Here is a 12,752-nt window from a genome sequence, read left to right on the forward strand (position 1 = left end):
TTTCATAAAAGATTATGCTAATATAATTATTTTTTATATTTTTAATCTCCAGGTTTCACAAGTGGCTATTGCTGCTTAAGAAAAAAATGTCCTTGAATGTCCAGAATAGACTTAGTTGAATGAATATGATTTTTATGGGCGAAAATATCAGATAATTTCAGTGGGCTGGCAGCAAACTCATTAATTGTTAAATTGTTAATGATTGGTTTTGGGGTGAACTCGTTTCGGTTTCTATTGTGAAAAAGTTCAAGAACCACTGGTCAATGGATTAGGTTTGACTCCGTTGTAGTTAAAGGGAAACAAAGAACGACAGCGGTCTTAAACGAAGATGGACTTTAGGACCCAGAGGCGTGTGAAGAGCACATGGCAAACTGTAGCTGCTCTGGGTCTAGAGGGGATGGCAAGTCCGCTTCACTATACTCTCCAACAGTCTCCTCTCATTCTGTCTGTGCTGTCGCTTTCTAACACCCTCCTCACATCAGCAACACCCTTTCCCAGAAACATTTAGCTAACACTTGCCGCTTATCTCTCGTTTCCCCCCCTCACCGTTGTCCACCATATGTTTGGTGTTGCATGGAAAAGTTTCTGAGAGCTTCTTTCTTGGAGTGACAGCCTGCCGCATCTTGTTGGGAGTCTGGGTGGTGAAGTCTGTTTTCCTCCCTTTTCTTTTTCCCTCACACTCACTGTGAACTGCTTTGACCCGTATCTCCATCCTGTCACCAGTGTTGAAGCATCTGGTGGTAGCTACGTTAATAACGCAGTCTGACCGGAGCGCTTTTCCTCATTTCACCCTACCGAACCCGGGCATGATGCGAACCTGGAGGCGGCGGAAGAACTTTGGCTTGCTGATCCTCGCTCTCCGAGTCTGGTGCCTGTCCACGGCAGCAAAACATGCTGACAGCATGGTTTACAATATACAGAGGGGTGAGTGGATATCTTTATTGTGAATATCAGTGCTATCACTCAGCGGGCTCATTGTCATGTACAGCTGCAGATGCTCAGCCACAGTCTGGTAACGTGATTTTCAGTGTTTGTACATTTTATTTATTTCTCTCTTTACAAAAACAGCCGTTTCCTAGTCTCAAGCTGCGCATTTTACACATAGGCTGGGCAGAAAGGAAATTGATTTTTTTAACATCAGTTTTCGTACTCAGATGGAAAAACAATAAAGGGAAGTCAGACTGCTGCGGATGAACAGATAGTTTGACATCCAGGAGGATGCAGCTTCATCTTTAGCCTGTAAACATAAACCCAAACAGGATGTCTCCTGAATGAATCAGCCACTGATTATGGGGTAGTCTGTGTATGGGATTGAGCACGTGACACAGTACAAATTTGTGCTTGTGGATGTAGTAAGACAAAAGGAAAAGGAACAAAAATAAATGCCACCCACTGTTAAACATAAGGAGCTATTCAAATATAGATATTTTTGAGGTGATCAAGCCTGCTGAAGTGATAAATAAGAAAATACAGGCCATATAAGGTTAAAAGTGCACTACTGAAACAATATGACATGCTACCATCACAGCTGGAGCAGCTAATACAGATGTACAGTGCCAACAAGTCAATAATAAGCTTTCATGAAAGAGAAGTAGAAAGATTCAGCTCATGAGTTGTTTGCTGTCCACATCAGCCAGCTGTTGGATCATTAAAGCTGCCACACACTGGGTTAGTTAAAACAGAAATGCAGAGAGTAAAACAGTTGTAATGGGTTGCGTGAGCATTGAACTAGGGCAGGCTCTTTTGTTGGCAGCAGTCAGATACAGTAATGTTGGATATTGACTTCAGCCTCTATGTGAAACGTTTGTCACAGTCTCCCCCCACCTTGGTGGGGGCTCTTGCTACAGCGCTTTTAGTCATACTACAGTTTGTTCGAATGGAGGCAGAGAGGGTTTTTTTGTAGCAGACTCTTTTCATGTTCTCCCAAAATTGGGATAGACTAGGATAGACTTGGTCTATCCTATTAAAAATTATGATATAAACGTGCACAACACAATTTTTGACTTCCGAATTTTTAATTTATTTTGTTATTTATGGTGGTAAAAAGAAGACCAGATGTGCTGTAGTCATGTTCTCCATCCAGTAGCTGTAAAAGTTATGTCTATTCTCAGATTGGTAGCAAAAAAAGGAAATAGTGTGAAGGTGTTATACAGCTACAAAGTCCAGAAAGGAAGGATTTAGAAGGGTCTGGTTGGGTTGACAAAATATTGACCTTTGACATGGGATACTGATGTTTGCTTCCCACTTCCTAACAGTCACATGAATCTCTTTTAACCATAACCAGTGTCTCCCCACTTTAAATGATTATTTTGTTTTCTTTTTCTTTTATGTGGAAATAACAAATTACGTAGACGTGCACTGTCAGTAAAAGACTGTCACATTGGCCGGACACAATAATCATGTCATAAATATCCATTTAGTCAAAATGGTTTGGCTTAACAGTGGCCTAAATCCATCATAACTGGATCCTTGACTTAAGCCAGATTTGTGATGAGCCCTGCCAGAATCGGTCAAACTTACGCCAGTGCAATGATTTCACACTTCTCCAGTGCTAGCTTTAGTGTTGCTGCTGACTGAAACTGACTAAATCCTTTTCTGTACCCCCCGAAAAAAAACTCTGCGGCTAGTACCTCTGTTGCCAAATCTGGCAGTCCTATATGGATCAGATCGGCACTGACTGACGTTCGGCCTTCCTGTGCCAACTCTCAGCAGCAATCAGCTACCTGGACAGAGTTCAGAAACTGTTGTGTTGTCATTTACTGAAATAAGTGATGCATTAGATAATGAGGACATTCTCTGTAGTGGTTTTGAAAGTGCCTGAGTGAGCATGTCCAAGGCTTTGAAGCCAGTAATAATGCATATTTGAAGACATGTGCTACAAATAAAATAGTAATATTCACCAAAAAGTAGGGGGGAAAGTGTCAAAAACTTTACATTTAAGTTCCGCAGATTAAAATTAATCTGTTTAAAGGTTTTGTGCTATGAATGCAGTCTTTCATCGTACTGTATAATCATTTGCTTTGTCATACTCCCATCCCCTCTGATTAAAACTTTGACTGACAGCTCAGGAAGTGATTAGAATAGTAACATATTTCATGTTTAAGCTGGAAGATCAGCTTCTTTGTGAAAGTAGCTGTAATTAAATTTTGGTTGCACAGTGTTTAACAAGCCTACAAAGTAAAACTTAGGTTATCAGTAGTTGACTCAGCCTTCTGCTTGTTAGCGTTCGGAAAGCTTGTTTATATTTATGACTGGAATATTGAGTATGTTTGAATAACCATTTGTGTTTTCTTGTGTGAAGTGCTACGGCCCTTCAGGGCTCAGTTGCCTTCTGAACTTTTATAGCAAAAATAAAATAAAAGTCCCATAAGGGCGAGAATCAAGCAGGCTGTGTTTGCAAATCTTTGATGAATCGTTCTGTCTATTGCTTTCTCTCTCTGCCTGACTTTCTTTGTCTCTCGTCTGCATATCAACTGGTTTTCTAAGGGTCTTTTTTTCCCCTTTTTTCCGGGTGGAGGAAACTCAATAAATAATTAGAGACAGAACCAAATGACCTGGATTAGATTTGAGGATATCAGCTGGTCAGACTGACTGCAGCTTCAGACAGAATTAATTAGAAAGATTAAAATGTCTGTTTTGTCTAAACAAACAGACAGCGGGGAGAATAAAACCTACCCCGAGTGCCCTGAAACACACAATAATGTATGCACAGTCTCCTTGGTCTCCGAGGAGCATTGGTCACCTTTCAGCACAGTTTCCTGGGAAGTAGCTCTAGCCCATTCTCCAGTCTGTGGTGGAATGCTGACTATCATCTGTGTGGGGAAAAAAACAACAGGTTTCTGTAAAATCCATTTAGGAAATAACCTCATCCTGGTCTGTCTTTCAAGCCCCTCCATAAGCTGTCACTTGACATTTTGAGGACAGGCTGGCATTGATCTGTTGGCCGCGAGGGAAGGCCACGCACAGTTAGAGTTGTCTCCCTCTTTTAAGCATCATTGGTCATTATAGCCATCAGTGTGATTTAGCTTCCTCCTGCTCTGCCTGTGGATGCTACAGATACATAATAGATATGCTGATGTCATGCGAAGGAAACTTAACACAGCGGTACACAAAAAACAGCAGTCACGAGCGACTTGGAATCTAATATGTATACATGGAATAATTCCTGATTTTATTAAGAAAGAACAGGATGAAAAAAAAGAGAATATGTGAGCGATGTATTGTGAAACTGTGAGAAATCTGGGTGTTACAGAGCTACAGACCACCACCTAAAGAGCTCTGACAAACAGCAGTCAGTCATGTGTGTGATGGATAAGAGTGGGTGCATTTCTCTCCAGTCTGCATTATCCTTTAGAGAACCAAAAAAAAAAAAAAAAAGACACTGAGACAGGTGAGAAAGCAGTCAGTCACCTACATTTACCGCAGTGATTGGATGTGTCAGACCGCCTGTGATGCTTACATATTTTAGTGGGACACTTTCCCCTGCACTGAAGGAAAAAATCTTTATAGTGGAGCAAAGAGAGGAAGAAAGGAATACTGAATAGGTGCAAAATAGGATGGGAACATGGAGTCGCTCCTGTCACCACTGTGAACAGCGAGCTGTTATTTATGCTAGAATGCAGAAGAATGACAGATTTCTGAGAAGTTTAAACATGCAGTCGTCTCTGCTCGCGTCCATAATGAATGCGTGGCTGGCTGGAAGTGTAGCACAAATGGGAAGTGTACAAAAGAGCTAGTGAACATATGATTTCTTGAGAGCAGCGTAGGGCTGCACGATTAATCGTTAGAAAATCGCGATCTCGATTCATACTTATGTGCGATCTCATTTCCAAATGACAACGATTAAAAAAAAAAAAAAAGACGACGACGATTGTACCGCATTTTGATCCGGGACGTAATCTGCATGAAAACAAGCGCTCACTCTGGCTGTATCCCAATTCAGGGTCTGCAGCCTTAAAGTACACAGCCTCAACGATCCTCAAGGGCCGCGTACTCAAAGACCGCTAAGGCCGGAAGTGCGAGGCTTGTGAAATGGGACGGTCTAGCCTCCGTTGCGCTGCCCAGGTTGCCTAGCAACCATGATACTAACAGCTGGAAACGTGTCATTTGTTTGACAGAAATGAAGGAGAAAATCTTTTGTTCATTTGTTTGTTTCTTTCTACATGAGCTTTGATCATTCTCTGTAAGATTAAGCTCAGCTATTGAACGGCGTATATTTTAAAGTAAAGGCTTTAAAACCAAGTTAGTACAAATGTCACTATTGTCACATAACTTTGCCGACATGTGGCCAACAGTAATGTTTTAATGTTCTTCGTTATTAAACATTTGCACATAAATAAGAGACATAATATTCAGTACTTAAAGTTTACTCTTTGGGCGCCCCTCATCCGCCGTTTTTTTTCGGCAAAATTATCCACACCCACCGCCGCGCTATGCATTCTGGGATATGTTGGGCCACGAAGTCTACACTGCCACAGCCTTAAAATTCAGGGAAATGAAGGACGCATTTCAGGGACGCATTTCGAGCAGCCTTTGAATTGGGACAGCCTTCGGCGCGCCGCTGTGACGTAATCGGCCTTGAAATGCGTACTTTAAGGCTGCAGACCCTGAATTGGGATACAGCCTCTTCCTGCTCAACAAATGACAAGGGCGGAGCCTTATACCACGTGATACAGAAGCTGTGCCGTGTGATGCTAAAATTAGCAGGGAAAAAACAACAGAGAGCACGTCAGGGATGACGAGAAAGTGACAGGAGAAAATCCGTCCCGGTCAACCACCCAAACATCAATAACGGGAACCTTATACAGTGCTTCCCTATACCCGTCGAACTCCCGCAGGCACAAAGAAATTACGGAGGCTATTACTTATCACCTGACCAAAGATATGGCTCCCATCAACACTGTGCAAAACGAGGGATTTAGGAAAATGATCAACACCCTAGACAAACGCTACACAGTGCCGTCCCGCAACTATTTTTCTATTGTTGCACTACCTGCTCTATACACGCAGTGTCGAGCAACGGTGGAGACGGAATTTCAAGCAGTACAACATTTTGCGGCAACAACAAAACGTGAGACATTTGTTCTTTTTATGTTTATTTATTGTTTTTATGTTCGGTCTCAACTGTTACGAAGTTGATGTGCAGTTAATAAGCGCAATAAATATTTATACTGGAAAAGAAAATCGTGAGAGAATCGTGATCTCAATTCTAAGCCAAAAAAATCGTGATTCTCATTTTATGCAAAATCGTGCAGCCCTAGAGCAGCAGTTCCTTGTTTGTTTCTTTTCCTTTGACCAACCATCCCTCCGAAGAAATATTAGGTTTCACTCAGATGAGAGAAGCAAGGAAGTGGACTGATGCAACAACATGATTCAGGTTTGAGACTCACACAGCTGCACAGCAGGCTGAACCATCAGGTTGCCCTACATCAATAATTTCACAACAGAAAGGTCACCACACCTCCATGTCAGCCTGTTTACCTTGAGATGTTGGTTATTGGATCCAGTCATGCTCTTCAGCCAATAGCCGTTATACCCTGAAGCTTTTCATGGAAGGAATTGAAGGTGTTTTGAGAGAATAGTATATGAAGTGAACACTTTTTAGAGAAAGACATGTGAAGCAGAGTTTGGCTCTGCTTTCTCCACAGAATTTGGGACCTCTTGATCTTTGTCTTATTGGAGTGCCCATACTTGAATTTCCTTCCTTCAAGAACACAAAAGGTTTTGCTGAGTGTTTTGTTTTTGGTAAAAATTTAGCACACGTTGAATCACTGATTACATAATTGCATATTCTGAATGAATACAATCATTCAGTCCTTTCCACACATAGAGTGGGCTGCTTAGGTATATTAATGGCCACCTAAATATGCACTGTGAAATGTCTGAAATGTTATTTTTTTAAATAATCTGAAAGAATTGCATGTTAGACCTGTGATGGGCCTAAGGTGTAGCCTGCCTTTCATCTTATAGAAGCTAGGAAAGGCTCCAATTGCCCCATTAGCTGGATAACTGGGTAAGAAAATGCATGTGTCATAAGATTAACGCAACATAGAAAGTTATTTTCAGCTGCTTCCTTGTCACAAGTGGTCGTCAGAGCAGGTATCTCTTCATGTTTGTTTTGGATTTTGCACCAGATTTTTTTGACACAATCAGGAAAACTGGAAACTGAGAGGGATAGCATCCTTGCTCTTATTTTGAAAGGCTGAAATGGCTGCTAAGGAGTTAGCCTTATGTTGCTCAGTCATCGTATTCGTCAGAGCCCCAAAAATATAGCTATAGATAGCAGCTATTTGCTGGTATATGTGGTACCATATATATTCCGTTTATGACAGCCAATAAAGGAAAATTAAAAAATGTCGAAGACACAGAAGAAATAGAATTTAACTTGTTATAGACATTATATACTATACTACAGTCTCACTGAAGCGGTGCTTGGAGATTAAAGTCAGGAGATCACCAGAGTCAGTAGAATCGCTCTCTGGTTACTATTAATCATTTCAGGAGTTGTAGACAGGAATAGGGTCAGTGATTAAGGAACTGACCGACTGACCAATAGACTAAGATTATCATTGTAATAACAAGCTGCTAGCATTACTGATATTTTGTTAAACCTTGTCTCCCCTGCTGATGGCTTTTGGGTGACCCAGGATGTGTGATAAGTTCCAGTTAATCCCTAAATCCCCCAAGCTGAAATCCCCATAGCTCTGAGACATAATGCCCAAATCTGTGCAAGACAAGACGGGAATTGGCTATTCCACTGTTGCTCCCACAGGATGTGAATAAGACACACGAGTAAATCTCACTAACCCACGCTGAGAAATCTTGTATTACCATCATTTCACTCTGAGCCAGTGATTGCTCGATCAGAACAATAATGATGTGTGTTTGGAATGGATCTAGGAGGTAACACATCCAGGATTAGCACCTTCAGCACTAATTACACCAGTTTGTTATCACAGGAAGAGTGTGCAATGTGGGAACTGATAGGAGGCACTGTTGAATTGTTGGTAATGAGGTAACATTGTAGTTATCTTCCCCTGCAAAAGACCCTGGGACTCTTTAGAGTGGTCTCTTTCACTGTGTCTTAAAAGCTCATAATGCTTTTCGTCTTTGTTACACTTTAAGCCCATTTATTTTTTCCCTTAGAAATCATAGAAAAATTGCAGGGCTGAAAAAGTCTTACTAGTCAGTCTTACTCAGAGTGCTGGGTAAATCTTTTGATGCATTGTTCAAACAGAAATTTGTTGGGTTTTTTCTCCTGTAAAAAGAATATCAATGCCTTATTTTGATCTCAAAGAATTTTTTGTTTGTTTTTTTGAAGTCTTTTTTTTTTTTAAACCAGTGCTCGAGGCATGGCTCTAGTTACAGCAATGCTGGCTTGTCCTTTCATTATTTATTTGGTCCACTGGTTTGGTTCAGAATAAAATATTTCAACAACTTTAGGTTTTCTGATTGTAGTTCCGTGGTGGTTTTCATGGCTCTTGAGGTTACATCCTGCTGATACAACCTCTAGGCAGTTTTTTAGAATGTTATAATAACATTTTTTATAATATTACCATGAGGTTGACATTTTTAGTTTTATGTAAAATGTCATGACAGCATTTTAATTTATTGCCATGACCTGTGGTCCAGATATCCATGCTGCTCAAAAGAACAAGTGATGCAATCACGTTTTACTTTTACACTAAGAGCTGTCAGAGTGCTCCAGTGGAATATATCACCAACCGCATCGACTTATATATCCAAGATGGATTGGATTATGACTAAAAGTACTTGCTAAAGTAAGGACAGTCCTGCCTGTCTCAGCTGTATGCTGTACTTTGCGCAGCAGCAAGATCCTGGGTTCAAAGCCACCCATAGTGAGATTGCCCACAGAAAATCCTTGTTGGCCATGCTGTGGGTTAGCCCATGCAGGCCCCATAGTACTTTTACCCCACAGGCCCACATGAAGGATTTTTGTGAGCAACCTCTTCTGGGCTTGCCCATAGAAAACCCATACAGGGCTCCTAAAAGCCTGACTTTTGTCTGACCTGTGTGGTCAAACCCACTCAGGTTTCCCTGTCTGCACAACCCCACCGTTCATCTACACCACCCACTGTGGGTCTGCACAGGAGTATTTGCTGCAAAACTGTTTGCAATAAGAAAACACTATACAGGGAAGTGGAAAAAGCAGCTGATTTAAAACCTCAGTAAATTGGAAGTTAGACTGGAACTTATTGATATACTGCAAAAGAACTCAAATGAAAATATTAGACTGTTAGGGAGAGTGCTTGATAGACAAATACATGTTTGTCTATCAAGGATATATCTCCAGTCTAAGTCTGGGAGGAACGACAAATCCACTGTGCGTTACACTGTTAAGGGCATCCAGTGTAAAAATATGCCAAATCCAAAATGTGGTGCTACAAGCTGTGGTGACCCATTGTGAATGGGCAGCTTACTTACTTACTGTGGGCCCCAGTACTGGCGTGAAATGCAGTGGCACATGTAGGCCCTGCGCTGCTGGGCCCGGGTGGGGTCCCAGTAGTGTGTGTGTGTGTGTGTGTGTGTGTAAAGACATTTTTATTTACTAAATACTACTATAACTTATAACATTTTCTTCAAGATAAAAGTGTAATTTCTAGGAAGGCGTTCATAGTTTGCTTTTGAACATTGCAAATGTGTGGAAATTATGCTGTAGCTTCAGCTTTCTTGTTTAATGCACTTCCATTCTGGGACAATGTGAACTAATGTTGAGCAAGCAGGCCAGTTATACTGCTCAAGATAAAACACCAAATTGAAATATACATTTGTACATTAATCTCTATAAGAGAAGCCTGTCTGTTCACTGAGTGACTTATTTTCCATTGAAAGTCTTTTCTTTGAAGTTGCTTCCACCATCAAACATTAATTCATATGCAGGAAAGTATCTAGCACCTCCGAGAGCTACAGCGCTCCTTTTTTTTTAAACAATGCCATTACTACTTTTGAATGTCTTTTATTAGTCTACGAACATAATATTGAAGTAGGAACTGTAAAATGCTCCCTTTGATGTGTTAAAAAGAAATGCGTTGTAAAAGGAAATAAAAGCTGTAGTGCTGAGTTCTGTAATAAGTCTTACTGAATAAGCTGTAATATGGTAGACGGTCACAAAGATATATTGATGGTATTATATTTTTCTGAGAAACTTCTGATTAAATAAGTGCTAGCACAACCTCACTTTTTAATGTATTTCTTTATATTGAGACCTATTATTGTGTATAGTGGCCTCATCCACCTTTTTTTTATAAAGCACTTTCTTTCTAGGCAAGCAATTATATATTTAGAAATCAGCAAATACTATTAAACATAGAAACACTGGATCAAAGACCCAGTACTATGACACTGTGGCTCTCTAAGGGGAGTTACTTTTGGCTGTGCATGGTAACTTCACACCTGTTTTCCAGGCAAACTCATTGTGATGACAGGACCATAAGACGTTACAACGTCTGGCCAAGAAATTGTCTCACACATGAAACTCTGTAAAACCATCTGGTTTAATTCCTTTCACATTCCCCTGATCTCCAGTCCACTCAGCTAAACTAAGCTAACTATCTGCTGGTTATAGCTTCATATTTAACAAAGATGAGATTGATATTGATGCCTTCCTCTAACTCTAAGGAAGAAAGAACTACTTTAGTACTTGTGTAAATGTACATGCGTGATAGAGATGAAAAATACATAATAAAAAAGGAAAAATATCCCTCTTTGAAAGCTTATAATGTGTAATGTACAAAGGTGGAAATGGCCTCGGTATTTCAGTCAGAGAAACACTTCTTTATTTGATTTCATATCAGTTAAGGATGAAAAAAGCCAGCCTGCCTACACTTATAACAACACTCATCTCACGCTCACGCAGGGATTTTAGTTTGGGTCAATGTCTTACCATTTTGTAATCAATAAGGAAAGTCAATACAGTAATCACTCCCAGAAATGGTTCTGGATCAGATCCAGATTTCCATCAAATCCAATTGTAACAGTTGAACTCACCTATGCTGTGTGTTTCTTATCAGCGTTTTGGCAGTTGTCCCTGTGTATGCGCTGGGTACCGTCATTTTCCTTTTTCAAGCTAAAAGCCTCTTCAGTGATTCACTGTTGGCCAAGATTCACCTTTCTGAGGGCATTTACAGATGATTGGAGGCTTAGAGGGTTGGTTTTGCAGCCGCTGTGCAGATATTGACCAATAAATCTTCACTATTATCAAATCCATAATCAGAGTTCTTATCCTTTGATCAGCTGGCATTAAAGGTCTCTTCTCTGTGTTGAGAAATAACTGAAGTCATGTCTTCAGGCGTTGTTGTGTTTTCTTGATTTTATTTTTAACTCTGCTCAAAGAGTTCCTGCTTGATGACTTTTTCTCTTTGTGTCACGTTGTCTGAAATATTTCGCTGCTCTTCACTTTGTGATTCTTCTGTTTGCATAATAATGAATATTTTTACAGCTTTTTATTATACAACATATAATATATATAATAAACAACCTAATAATAAGTTGATTTGCAGTGAATTATTTATAGAAGACTCTGACTAAGAAGCTGTGGCTACTGTACCTTAAAGATAAAGATGGTTGTACCAAATATTGACTTCCAAGCGTGTTAGAATTGTATAAACTCTTTTTTAGGTAAAAAGGTAAACACAGCCTTATTTCCTGTTTTCCCAGCAAAACATAAAGACGTTAAGTTACACATAGTTTGTATGCATATGTTGTTTGACGCTAATCTGATTGCAGAAGGTCTCTCAAGTCCCGCTGTGGTGTTCATCTTCTCTTGTGTTTCCTTGAACATTTTGCTTATAGATTGCTAAATGTCCTTCATAAACTCGTTTTGACCTTATGTTTTGTATTCTCTTATCCATCTCACTAGAGGGACCCTATAATAAAATTGCTTGTTGATCAGATACAAAAGCAGCCAGACATACACATTTTTCAAAAGGTAATCCATGCTGCTTTGGCTGCTTTGCTTAAATCCCTCCACAATATAGACACCTTTCTCAATCAAAAAGATAAATGGACAAAAAGATGTGAAAGTTATCAGAGAAGCCTTTTGATGCAGCAGGTGAAATACCAAGTCTATGTAATGAGGTAGAGTTTTTCCAGCAGCCTCTTCGATTTGACTGCAGTAATTGTGGCTCATTTTGTTTGTTTATGTTTTTGGCTGTTTCACTGCCCTGCTGAGAGAAGTGGACATCGGCCTCTGTTTGAATTCCCATTTCCTACCAGTAATACTCAGCTGTGCAGATCATGAAATAGTGGCAGAAAGAAAAATATATTTGTTAGATCATCAAAACAGAGTTGTCTTTAAAAGAAATCTGGGTTATGAGGCTATTTAAAGAGAGCGTGGGGGAAAGATGATCTTGGCTGCAAAACAGAACTTGTGTTTTTCATGTGTGACCCACAGATAATTCTGCCTTGTGTCCAATATAGGGGTACAACTGTGGTTGGCTTAGCAGTCATGGAGCTCTCAGAAAACATACGGGATTAACCCAGTTTTAGTGTGAATTTAAAAGGTTCCCAAAGAGGATAAAACCCGTGAGAATGATGATGAATGTCATATTTCTCTGCTGTTTGAAGGGAACTTTCTTTTAAGTTTGCTTTGGCAGATGTTGCAAACTGAAGCCTAGCACACACAAAATGCTACAAAAACTCATTAATTCACATATTAAAGGGGTCACTGTACTTCAAACAAAGCGCTTACCAGAACATCAAACGGCATCTAAACCCCCCCGAATTAGGGAGGC

At 40.1% G+C, this 12,752-nt stretch overlaps 1 protein-coding gene across 2 annotated transcripts in view; it reads left to right on the plus strand.

Annotated features, from left to right (window-relative positions):
• The first annotated feature begins 51 nt into the window (after nt 1-51).
• Nucleotides 52-12,752, plus strand: part of adam12b (ADAM metallopeptidase domain 12b) — a 91,609-nt gene continuing 78,908 nt past the window's right edge. Inside the window, exon 1 of one of the 2 annotated variants that reach the window (XM_084947938.1) lies at nt 52-924. In XM_084947938.1, the coding sequence (XP_084804064.1) occupies nt 807-924 (118 nt within the window). In that variant the 5' untranslated portion in view covers nt 52-806. The remainder of the gene's footprint in view (nt 925-12,752) is intronic. The other variant, XM_084947936.1, reaches the window with a different exon arrangement.

This window comes from Perissodus microlepis, chromosome 13, assembly GCF_051167445.1.
Source record: "Perissodus microlepis isolate ML-2025 ecotype Zambia chromosome 13, ASM5116744v1, whole genome shotgun sequence".
NCBI classification, from domain to species: domain Eukaryota; kingdom Metazoa; phylum Chordata; class Actinopteri; order Cichliformes; family Cichlidae; genus Perissodus; species Perissodus microlepis.